This window comes from Frankliniella occidentalis, unplaced genomic scaffold (genome assembly GCF_000697945.3).
Source record: "Frankliniella occidentalis isolate FOCC.00 unplaced genomic scaffold, Focc_3.1 Scaffold180, whole genome shotgun sequence".
NCBI classification, from domain to species: domain Eukaryota; kingdom Metazoa; phylum Arthropoda; class Insecta; order Thysanoptera; family Thripidae; genus Frankliniella; species Frankliniella occidentalis.
The window spans coordinates 124,981-136,935 of record NW_026267306.1 but is presented as its reverse complement, the minus strand read 5'-3'; the positions used below and the strand labels follow the sequence as shown (position 1 = coordinate 136,935).

General features: G+C 54.3%; 2 protein-coding genes across 3 annotated transcripts in view; one reads left to right on the top strand and one right to left on the bottom strand.

Moving 5' to 3' along the window:
• Positions 1–7,122: 7,122 nt before the first annotated feature.
• Positions 7,123–11,949, top strand: LOC113206919 (uncharacterized). 2 transcript variants are annotated; one of them, XM_026423203.2, is made up of 8 exons: positions 7,123–7,448; positions 8,197–8,340; positions 8,424–8,902; positions 9,006–9,366; positions 9,468–9,628; positions 9,711–9,885; positions 9,967–10,180; positions 10,265–11,949. In XM_026423203.2, the coding sequence occupies exons 1-8, from the start codon at positions 7,311–7,313 to the stop codon at positions 10,672–10,674; spliced, it is 2,082 nt and encodes a 693-aa protein (XP_026278988.1). In that variant the 5' UTR covers positions 7,123–7,310; the 3' UTR covers positions 10,675–11,949. The 2 variants fall into 2 exon arrangements, with proteins under 2 accessions (XP_026278988.1, XP_026278989.2); XM_026423204.2 differs by lacking the exon at positions 7,123–7,448 and adding an exon at positions 7,534–7,878.
• The window catches only part of LOC127750373 (uncharacterized), a 10,349-nt gene continuing 9,424 nt past the window's right edge, over positions 11,031–11,955 (bottom strand). The window contains exons 5-6 of the mRNA XM_052271953.1: positions 11,277–11,330; positions 11,031–11,156 (exon numbers count right to left, since the gene is read on the bottom strand). Coding sequence (XP_052127913.1) covers positions 11,031–11,156; positions 11,277–11,330 — 180 coding nt within the window. The remainder of the gene's footprint in view (positions 11,157–11,276; positions 11,331–11,955) is intronic.

Genomic DNA, 11,955 nt, shown 5'->3' with positions numbered 1-11,955 from the left:
GGAGACCGGTGGGGCCCTCCCGTTTGGCCTCTGCCTCCTCGTCGGTGCCCTGCTCGAGGACGCCGTTTGTCTTGGAGAGACCTTCGGGGCCATCCGCTTGGTCGTCGGTGCCCTGCTCGAGGACGCCGGACGCCTCGGAGAGACCGGCCAGGCCCTCCGCTTGGGCCCCAGCCCCGTCGTCGGCGCCTTGATCAAAGACACCGCACGCCTTTGGGAGAGCGGTGGGGCCCTCCCGTTTGGCCTCTGCCTCCTCGTCAGTGCCCTGCTCGAGGACGCCGTTTGCCTTGGAGAGACCTGCGGGGCCGTCCGCTTGGTCGTTGGTGCCCTGCTCGAAGACGCCGCCGGACGCCTCGGAGAGACCGGCTGGGCCTTCCACTTGGCCCTGCTCGGGGCTTTGTGGATAGGGCAGGTCGCCGACGTCTAGAACACGCGGCAGCCGGGGCGGAAAGAAGCGGTGCGAGGTTAGGCCACTTACGAGGCCACCCCGCGTCGAACGTACCTCTCTCCAGAACGACCGGAGCTGGGCTCTGTCGACCCGAGTCCACGGCCACGTCCTCCAAGTTGTGCGGGAAGCAGATGTCGCCAGTTGTGTACATCAAGGGGTCCTCCTCTTCCAACCCGACTTGGTCTATCCCCTCTTCCATCTGCTCCTCACCCGTTGCCTCTACCCCTTCCCGCGAGAGTAGCTCTTCTCCGTTTCCAATCCACAACCCCGGCTTCTTATCCCCTTGGTCCTCCTCGCCACGTCCCTCCACACCTTGATCTATCACATTCCGTCCTTCCGTCTCTGGTGTCTCCTCTACCCCTCCCCGTTCTGCCCCGAGCATCGCTGCCGTATCCACCGCCTCCCCTCCCCCCACTTTCCCTTCCAGATCCTGCTCTCTCTCGTCCATCCTCGCAACCCCTTGTTTTTCGCCCCCCACATTTCCCTCGACCCCCTGTTCCCCCAGCCCCTCTCCCACCGCCCCTTGGCCCGTTGCGCGCTCCGGGTCGCGTTCCTGTAAAACCGACCGTGCCCTCAGGCGTTATTTTCAGTTACGTCCTTGCATCGGGCCTTCCGCCTCCCAAAAGCAGACGCAACGTGATTCAACTCAAAAACAAACAAACATTTATTTCTCAGGTCAAAGATTATAAAATTCCCGGGGTCAATTTGGGGAGTCAAGCGATAAAAAGTTCACACCAGGGTTAGCACCCACGGCGTTCGTCAAAGCGGGGGTTACAGGCCCGAAGGGTACTCCTGCAGGAGCCACTCTTTTCCGTCGAGGAGAGTCCTTTGGTGGCCCCTTACGGCCCACCCCGGAGGAGTGTGTCCAAGAGAGTCCTGGCGTGCTGCCCTCCTACAGCCCGCCGCCGCCCACCTCACTGCCCGCGGCCGACCCGTGAGCGCTCGGGGAGGCGGCCCCCTTGCGCGCGGCCTGCATGGCCTCGAGCGCGTCGCCCGGCGCGCAGGGGCTCTGGACGCGGAGCATCATGATCTTCTCGGTGATGGCCTCCACGACGTCCGCCACCGACACGTCCTCCAGGCGCGTGAAGAGCTCGGGCGTGGGCTGCGGAGGTGAGGGTGTGAGGGTCAGTTTAACCAGGTGTTTGGTGTGACGGAGCTGAGGTGGGCCTGCGGCGTGTAGGTGGCCAGGACGCGCCCACCTCCTCGCGCCGGTCGTCGTAGAGCCTCGGGGTGCGCGGCCGCGGCGACGGCCCGCGGGGCTCGGTGGCGCGCGGCTCGGCGAGGGCCCCGAGGGGCTCCTTGACCTCCTCCACGGCGTCGCGGTGCCGCGCCAGCTCCTCCCACATGTGCGTCTGGGCGGCCCGGCCCCGCAGCGTGGACTGCAGCAGCACGGCGGCGCGCTGGGCCGCCTCCTCGGGCGCGCGCGCGAACATCGACCCGAAGTCCGCCTGTCCAGAGAAGATCCGCCGGCCATCGTCGTCATCCCCAATGAAGGTGTGCTGGTGTGGCCAGGGGCCAAGGCGCGCGACTCACCGGCTGGGCCAGCTTGGCCTGCTGCCGGAGGCGGCGGCGCGTGAGCGGCACGAAGGCCGCGCCCGCCTCGGCCGCCCGCAGGCGCTCCTGCTTGAAGACGGCGTGCAGCGCGCGCAGGCCGTCCTCGTCCCAGCGGGTGTAGCGGTCGCACAGCTCCACGGGCACCACGCGGCCCTGCATCGCCAGGGACGGCTGCCACAGCTCCTGCACGCGCGCGCTGCACAGGGGCAGCCCTGCGCACCCGGCCCTGGCGTGACCACCATGTGGACACGCACCCCCCGTGACACACCGGGCACGATGCGCGTCTCGCGCATACCTCTGCTGAAGCTTGGCCTGTTCTTACGGCTGCGCACCCGCCTGCCGATGGTCGCGCGATCCCCCGCGCAGGGTTTCATTTTCCGGAGCGCTGATCACCATATTGTTCATCAGGGCGATTAGTCGCACTTGCTATCGCTTTGGTCTTGATAGTCACGCTGGCGGCGGGAGGCTGCTGCTCTTACTCCTCTCCTTGCAGAGCTCCAGGGCGACCAGCCTCTGCTGCGCCGCGGGCAGCAGGCTCTCCCAGTTAGTCTGCAGGCGCTGCTCCAGCCGCCCCTGCGCCGCCCCCGCGCGCGCCTCCGCCAGCGCCTCCGCCGCCTCCAGGCGCGAGGCGATCGCCGCCTCCACCTCCTAGCAGGGCGAGAGAGGGGATGGCAGCAGAGGGTTGCTGTATAGAGCTTAAATCGTTGACAAATAACGGTGATTTGGTCGGTCCCGCGCTCACCGTGCTCCTGAGGGCGAGGCTGTCCTCCACCACGGCTTGCATCACCATGCGGCTGTCGTCCGCGGGCATGGCTGGCAGCAACGCCTGCCACGCCCGGTGAACGTCCTTCCTCGCCGCCCTCTGTACTGCATCGGTGGACGCGGAATACGGTGTCCCTGAGGCGATTGCAAAGCACCAGAGTTAGCTATGGCGTATGGCGATTTAAGAGGACGGGTAGTTTTTGATTTCTGGAATTTCTCTCCCTATAGCGGGCCCCTAGATATAAACATTAAATCTAAGTATACTTTCTGATATCTTGACCTCACCGCGCAAGAGAACATATTTACGATCAAAAGCCCACAAGTGCTCGTTAAGGGCGATAATTTAAATTACTCGAACCTGGTATGTACGAGGGTCGAATTACTCCTGGAAAGGAGACTTTCCTCGCAAACTGGAAAAGTGCTTCGGGAGCAAAGTCTGTCATTCTGCCTGAGCTAGCGTCACCACCCTTTGTATAAACAAGGTTCTCCGTGCAACACGTGCAACACTCTCGGTCGCCGGGGAAACCCCAAGTGTCATTTGTACAACATCGTTTCAAAGTCTAGACCCTTTCCCGCCAAAATATATGTATATGAGAGATTTAATAACTTCTCCCGGCTTGACGGCTTGATGCCTCGACCTCGAAGTTTCGAGTAGAAACTCGAAGTCAAGGCGATAATGCGGTGCGCGTATTGTGGTTGCAACCACCGCCATGCCTAGGCATGCCTATCCAGCAGGCTGCAGGCGATGGGACAAGGTGATTTTGGGGGTATTTTATGGTGAATGGCAGTACAAGTTCTGCCGAGTCGACATTCAAAGAGTACTTTTTTCTAAACAGAATGCACTGCTCTTTCCCTGGCACTCGGTCAATTTAGCGGCGTAAACAACTTACTCGCACTGCCTCAAATCGTACTCAAATTTTAGCCCCATTTCATCAAAAGAAAATTCTAAAAACGTGCCAGGGTGCTAGTTGTAGAAATCGAGTGTACGAATTCATGAGGCGAGAAGTACAATTCCCGCCTGAAACTGGGCGGTGCGCGTGGCGTGCACGCATGGTGTGGTGCGTGCGGCGGCGGCTGACTGGGAGGTAGGCAACCAGCCCGCAGCTGTGCGTGGCGTGGGCCGCGCTGCCTACCTCCCGGGCGTCCTCCGCTGGGAGCTCGTCGTCCGTCTTCCTCCAGACGGAGCCAGAGTGGCGGGGCGCGGGGCGGGCGGGGCCGCCGCTGTGGGACGCGCCCGCCGGGTGACCTCATTTGCCCTCATTTCCAGTCCTCTCCGTCTCCGCCCGCCCCGGAGAGGAGAAAGGCTTGAAGGCGCTCGTCCTGCTGCTGCGTGCCGGGGCCCGGCCCGGCCCGGCCCGGGAGTTCGGTCGGTAGTTCCGCCCATGAGCCGAGCTGCTCCCCTCCATTACAGGAGGCGGCTGGTGGACCTGCATGTCTTCATCCTGGAGGAGGGAGCGGCCCACACGAGCGGCCCGGCCCGGCCCGCGGCCCGCGGCGCCCAGCTAGAGGGGCCCACGAAGCCCGCGAGGGGGGCCGCGGTCGGCCGGGGGCCTCCTCCCACTGACCTGGGCCGGGCCGGGAGGGCGAGCTAGCCGCCCTCCTGGACTCCACGAAGGGCGCTGCAGCCAGAGCAAGCCCAACACGACGACGGCTTGCTGCTCCGCGTGCTTGTGAACAGCACTCGTCGCTTTTACCTCAACGGCGGCTGTGCTGCCGAGGCTGCCGGTCGGTCCCCTGCGACGTAACGGGAGATTGTCTCCGGCAAATAAACGAGTACGGGACGCCTCCCGCCTGCCTTTGCCCGCCTTGCCCCGATACGGCGTGGCCCCTCCTGCTCACGCTGCTATAACGCGCGGCGGCCCCCTTCCTCTCGTGCGTGGAGCGGGGAGAGGGGGGGGGGGTCGCCGCACCGCACGCCGCCGCGGTCTAAACTTCGATATCGCCTTTTAAAATTAGAAAGTCGCTGCGGTGCCGTGGCGCGGTGGTGGTGCCCTGGCGCGGCGGCGCTGGTTCGCTTCCAGATGGTGCGGCGGGCGGATGGCGTCGTGGAGCTGCCGCCGGGAGGGCCTTGCTCCGTGCGAGGCCACATGGGCCGCAGGGGGAGGGGGGGGCAGCAGCCTCCCACCGGGGCGTTCGAAAAGGAGCGCCGCGCCACCGCATGGCATGCCCCCGCTCTGCTGACGACGCCGCGGGGGTGAAGCGACTCGCGCGCACTCCGGACGCGGCCCTGCCCTGCACGACGACGCGACGCTGAGCGGCAAGTCGTCGCTCCTGCTCGGCGGCGGCGTGTCTGCCGGCAGCGCGACGCGGCCCGTCCTCACCGGGCGGAGGGGGGGAAGGACCTCCTCAGCGAGCGACGGCCGCTCACCGCATTCGCGCCCCGCCGCAGCCGGCGAGAGCCTACAGGAAAAGGTCGCGGCTCTGACATCTCTGTCGGGATATCGCGCTTTTACTCCTCACAAAAACAATGAGGCGAAAACCAGAAGACGAGACTTCAATATCGTGAGCTGGGCGCTCCTGAAGCTCTCCCGTCTTTTCTGCGCCAACAGAAGCGCCGGCTCGGCTCGGCCGCGCCTCACGTTTTTCTCCCGACAGTGCAGCTCAGCCGGCTCGTCTCCCGCCGCTCAGCCGCTCATCGGTGGCAAAGAAACGTGAGAAGCGGATCCTGGGCTTCCGGCCGATGACTTACACCACCGAGGGGCCTGCGCCGGTGCGCGCGGCGGGATCAAGGGATATAGAGCTGTGCGGCTGTGCGATGTTGCGTTGGTTCCCACACCACGGCACGGCACTCCGCTCTCCGCTCCTGTCACCGGCCCCCGGCCCGGTCCCCCAGCCGGCGCGGGGGGACTGCGGGGGACGCCCACAAGCTCGCCCGAGGGCCCCCGGGGCCAGCCTCGCTCGACCAGGGACCGGGCCCTGCAAGGTCCTTCGTCCTTGCATGCCGCCGCTGCCGCTTCGCTTTCCCATAAGGCCGGGCGGGGCCGAGCGTTGCCCAATACTAACGCGTCGCCTTGTGCCCCGGCCGGCGGAGCGAGAGAGACGGGGCGTCTGTCCACCCACGCCGTCCTCGCTCACGCTCAAGTGGAGGGCGGCGGCTCGGCGGCCGGGCTGTGTTTATCGCGATGGCCACTCGATGGCCAGCTGGCAGGCACTCGGCTGGAATACTAAGAAACGCCGAGCAGAGGGAGCTGAGAGGGGCGCTGCTGGAAGGTTTCCGGACGGGATCGAACCTCCGGCCGGCCGGTGGTGCGGGGCCCCCCGCGGCCGAGATAACCGGCCCCCGATAAGCCCAAGCCCCGGCCGGAGCAGCTCTCAATGCGGCCACGTCGGAGAGCAGATCGCCGCGGATCGGGCCCCGGCCGGTCCATCCGGTCCGATCCGGTCCCAGACACGCGCGTCAATCCGTCAAGGATGTGATGTGCCCCTCCCCCCCCCCTCCCCGCGCCTGGTCCGCTCGGTCTCAGATCCCTGCCAGCTCAGCATCCTCAGCATGCCTCTCTGATGCCTCAGCCCCCCGTACAGTGACCCGACCGAGACGCTGATGGCGGACGGGCCGGGACGGGCTGGGACGGCACAAGACACGTATATCATCGCCACGGACTCCTCGGTGGACGCGCTTGTCATTAGGCCCCGCCGCGCCCCGCCGCTCCCCGCCGCGCCCCCACTCCGAGCCCCCGCGGCCGGGCCTGCCGGGCCCCATCCCCGGCCCGGGGCCCACGGCGCCCCGCCGCGCCCCGCCGCTCCCCGCCGCGCCCCCACTCCGAGCCCCCGCGGCCGGGCCTGCCGGGCCCCATCCCCGGCCCGGGGCCCACGGGGGCCCTCCCTCACCTTTCGCTCCCCGCGCCCCTCGCGCAGGCGCAGGCAGGCAACCTCTGGCTCCAGGCCGAAAAGCCTCTGCTTCTGGACCCCCGGTTCCCCCCCGGTCGCCACTCTGCAGCTCCTGGGGCCGACGTGGGCTACGAGATGAGGGCTGTCAGTCCTCACTGTTATGAATGAGGATTCTCCTAATAGAGAGATATTACATGCGTCTGAGATCGCGCTCGTTTACGTCTTAAATCCCTATAGCGACTTGCAGTTCTCCCGTCCGGAGCTTTTCGATTTTCAAAGTTGCCTCGTAAGAGTCACGGCCAGCTAGGTTCTCATGGTGTCCGAAGCCGACGAAAGTATTTGCTGAAAATATTTTCGTTCTCAGTTCCTTATCTGCAAACACTATTCTTGACGTTCACATAGACTGAATTAGTTTTTTTAATGATTTACTATTTGGTTTACACCGAAGATAAGCAAGTTACTTCGTGCAGCACTGACTTCCCTGCCCTCTACGGGCGAACCTCGGAACTCCCCGTGCCGTAATCCATTCATTGCAGTCCAGGAGGTCGTGCTCCGATATCCCGATGTATTCCTTGTCTAACAATGAGAGGTGATAGTGACAAAAAAGTTTTCCGAGTTGTCAACGAGAGGAGAAACTAGAAATAGGCCGAAACTCATGACAGAAACACAACTGTGATGGTGCAAGGAAGTACTAGAAGACTCAAGGATTATAAAAAGCAATATGTGCAGTGTTCCGCAAAAGTTTTATGAACTCTGTCGTCTTTGTTTATCCTGTGATGGTGTGAAATTGTCTATTTTCGACGATGAGGGTATACAACGCAACTTTCCTCACAAAATTATGTCCTGTCTGTCAATCGTGGTAAGTGTTTGTGAAGTAAATAATGTGTATCATTCCCCCTTTAACTGATTCTGATAACGAAGGAAAACCTACATGTTTGCATGATGCGTTTGCTGAGTGCTGTCCTACTTCGGGAGATGTAGATAAGATAAGAAAGCGATAAGCCGCCATATCACCCTTTTAAGTGACAATGTGATACTACACCCGTCTGTTATCGCGTTCATTCACTCCTGGCCTTCTTATCAGCTCTTCGGATAAGATGAATACAAATCGGCTGACGTCGCCGCATTATCGAGGCGAATTGTGCACACCGGACGCTTGGCCGAAATGTGCCTGTGTGAGAGGTTATGTGTGCGCCCTGGGGTTTACTCACGATTTCCGAGAAAGTCTACTTGAATCGCACATGACTCTATTCTTAGAACGATGGCACCATGACGCAATTTATAATGGAGTAACCGCATTTGTCGTGCCTTCTTAAATTGATGAAACCGATAACATAAATAACTCAAACCACCAGTGACAAAAGTGAAATCTCATAATTACTGTTGTCAAAAACTTGAGTAGCTTATTTCTACATGTTTTATTTTATTCGATTTTTTTTAAAACAATTAAAGCTTGTTTGGAGCTTTGTTTGAATTTGTCACCCATTTAAGTGAAAAACACACAATATGAAAATAATTGATGACAGGATGGGGTTGCTGTCATCCATAGTGATTTTCTAATTTTTTTTTACCTCTTTTCAAAGTACTTGCCTTAATTCCTGTTTCAGGTATCAGAGCAAGACCTCTTACCACCATTAGTTTGCCAGCGTTGTGTCTATAAGTTGGATGTACTTCATGACTTCAGAGAAGGAGCAAGAAAATCTGATACAATTCTGAAACAGTACTTAAACTATGCAGAGCAGGATGGAAAAGTAATTTTTTTCTTTTTAAATCTAATTTTAGGAAAGTAATTAAATTGTTTACTTATTTTGTGGCATTTTTGTAACTGTTTCAGGACCACTCCCATGAGGAATTGCCACTGCCAAAGCCAATTGATTTAAATTCAAAATTTGGATCAAAGCTTAATAAAAGTTTATTTGAAGAAAAAGCACCACCACCTAAACCTCTGGACTTCAAAAGAAATGGATTTGTTGCTTCAGTCAAGAATGAGGGCGACGGAATGAATAAGAGTCCTCCCCCTGTAGCAGAAGCAAAATGTGACATAACTGATAGAATAAAAGACGAGAATGTTGAGGATGACTTTTATGATGATGAATGTAGTAATAGTTCCAGGCTAGTTGTAGCAGAAGGGGAAGAAGCTGATGAAAGTCAAGGTGAATGTGAAATTGAAAATGGATCTGTCCAAACTAGTGGTGTTGAGAATGGGGAGGGTGGTAAAGACAGCATACTCGGGATTGATATGTCAAAGAAAAGAGAAGAACATCGTGATAAAATGCTGGATGAGGAAGCTGAAGATAGGCACTCCCAGGACATGTGAGTTATCTGTAACTAAATGCTAACAGAAATGATTTTTTGAATTATATTTATTCACTATAGGAAAATAATTAAATTTCTTCATGTATTCATTTGCTCTCAGGGAACCTGCAAGCCCAGAATCCTTGGGAAGGCCTTTACTTGAGCCTGAAGTTCAGTTGAAGGAGGACAATGGACGTGTTTGGACTTCCCCATCACGAATTGATGACCAAGAGAATGCATCTGGGAATCTTCTGCGTTCTCTGATCACTAATCGTACAGAAAGATATCAACCTCCTTCCTCATCATCATCTCCTACTCCTTCTCCTGTGCTGTCCTCATTACAACAGTCACTCCAACAGTCTCTCAAAAACAGGAGTGAAATACTGGCTAAAGCACTTTTGCGAGGGCCGTCACCAAAGAATTTCCATCATGTATCTTCATCTTCTTCTCCTGCATCCCATCATTTTGGAGGAGATGGTCAGGTATGAGCCCTGTGACAGATGCCTTGAATTGCACTCATCTCATTGATCATTAATTAACAAATATTCGATAATCAAAGCTGTGTTTTCCTTTTTTTTAACAGCAAGTTGAACCACCCAAAGACCATATGCCATTACTCATTCGAAACAATGTAAGTGTTATCCCAGTTTCTGCGGGGCGTATGCAAGGTTGTGGCCGGCGCAAACAAAGTTACCCTTCCAGAGCTCCAGATGCCTTCACTGTTTCCAGTCAAGCTAGTAGAAGGTAAAACAGTACTTTTCTTTAATTTTAGGTAATTGTTATTCTCTTGTGGTAGGACATTTTTGAGCATATTTTACCTGTCCAGCCCAGCAAATCTTGTTCAAGAAGGAGTAGAGGAAGATGATGCTGTTGATGGAGGAGATGCAGAGGAATATGTGGAAGAACCTATGGAAGAGGGGGATGATGGTGAAGAAGATGGTTCAGAAGCTAATGATTCCAACAATTGGTCTAATTTCTCAGGAGTTGTCAAGTCAGGAAAGGTAAATGACAATATTCAATGTTTTCGATTCATCATCTATCTGTCACACAGCACTTAATTAATAACTTTGCAATTTTTTTAGCTTGCTGCTCGCCGTGTTGACTTGTCGTGCACCAATTGTGGTACAATGACAACCACAATATGGCGTCGCAACCCTCTTGGTGAAATGGTTTGCAATGCTTGTGGTTTATACTACAAACTCCATGGTGTAAACCGCCCTGTCACCATGCGCCGTGACACAATCCACACAAGACGTCGACGTCCGAAAGGTGAAAAATCCCCTCGACACCGCAGTAGTAAGTATTTAATTTCTTATATTTTGAAGCTTGTGTATTGCTTTACAGCCCTGTCTATATCTATTTGTCTTTTTCTACGCACAGAAAACAAACCGTCCCCTGTGTCAGCTGGTGGAAATGGAGTTAGTGTAAGTCCTCAGACAGGAAGTAGTGTTCCCCCAAGATCCTCTGCCTTAGAAGATCATGATGAAATGTTAGCTGCTTTACGTCGTCAAATCCAGCCTCATTTAATGCTTGCTGCACTTCAACACAACAACAAGAATAACAACAGTGCTGCTGTTGCCAATTTAGCACTGCAACGACATCAGTTAAATCTGCCCAACTTGTCTCAGCCAAATGTGGTGCGGGCTCACGCCTCAGCCCCATACCTTTCAGTGCCAAATTATGCAACAGTCCAAGTCAAAACAGAAGCTATGAACTCAGGTGAGAAGGACTCCTCTAAGAATTTGGCTGATGTGCCGCTCAATTTGGTTGCTTCAACTCAAAGTGATTGAGTTGTATTCCAGGGATTGTTTCTTCTTGTGAACCAAGTCATAAGTTTGTTGTTCTCTCTCTGGGTGTACTATATATGTATATGTGATCAGTATTGTTTGTCAACTTGTGAACTTGTCTTAAATGCAAGTTCAAGTTGCTAAAACTCAATTCAGTGCCTTGTGGTTTGATTGGGCTTTTCTTTTGTTTGTTTGTCCAATTATCAAGCCCGTTGATGTTCCTTTCCTTAGATTATTTTGTCAATCAAGTATTTTGCCATCTGCTTAAAATCTCATGAAAAGTACACCTGTCCTAACCACATTTTCCCCTGTAAATCGGGCTGTGTACTCTTTGGATCTTTCTTTTCAAGTTTTAAGCTTCAATCAGCTCTCACAATCAATGTCATTTTTATCCATTTAAAAACTTTTTGACACTGTGATTTTCCATAAAGTTGTCTGTTTTCTGTACTGTAGTTACATAAAAAACTGTTTTTGAGTGACACAGTCTACTCATAAATTAAAATCAGAAACAGGGTTTTTTAAATAATAGATATTTTTAAAAAATATTTTCTAAATACTCACTAGAGATTTTGATCAAGAGCCGATTGCTAAGACCAAAACTGTACCTGACTCCTTTGAAGTAAGTTATTATGTCTTTGTGACATGATGAAGTTTCGACTCTAAAAATGTTACTTTCAGTATGACTTTATTTGTTGGATTGTAAAATATTTCTATTGGCATTATTTGTGTTGCGTTATATTATCCTAAATTGTTGCAATGTTATGTAGTTACCGAGAAATTTATTTGCTAGTGTGCTTGCTAGCATATATTCAGTCATTGCTGTCGGCTCTGCAGGTCATTCTATCATCTTATTATTCTATAATAACTATTATGGATATACATTTTGGCAATGTCATGACACAGCATCGGTATATGAGATTATTAGTTCGTATATAAGGTTTTAATATGTTTTAACTTATGCCCATGAAGATATTTGATTTGTTGACAGTCTACCACTGATATTTTAAAAGCTTTCTTGAGACTAGTTTTCAACAATGCTCTTCTGCTATCAGATTTGGATTATGATCTGTGTCAAAAACTGTGACCAAGTTTCACTTGCAGGATATTTTGTTCACCCACAGTATTCAGCTGGTATGGAAAATGCATCTTGGCATCTCTTTACCAGAAGAGACATTCAATTGTTGCTTTGATTACCCCTAAAATTATTTTAAGTATCCTTTAGAGCCATTGCTTTTTTATCTTGAATAATAATGGATACGAGTCCTATATCTGGATAGCATATAT

Excerpts from the sequence above, each read along its gene's own strand:
- LOC113206919 (XM_026423204.2), top strand. The coding sequence starts at position 7,687 with ATGAATACAAATCGGCTGACGTCGCCGCATTATCGAGGCGAATTGTGC. Across the intron at positions 9,367-9,467 it reads ATTTTGGAGGAGATGGTCAG|CAAGTTGAACCACCCAAAGA; the intron begins GTATGAGCCCTG and ends TTTTTTTAACAG. Across the intron at positions 9,886-9,966 it reads GAGTTGTCAAGTCAGGAAAG|CTTGCTGCTCGCCGTGTTGA; the intron begins GTAAATGACAAT and ends CAATTTTTTTAG.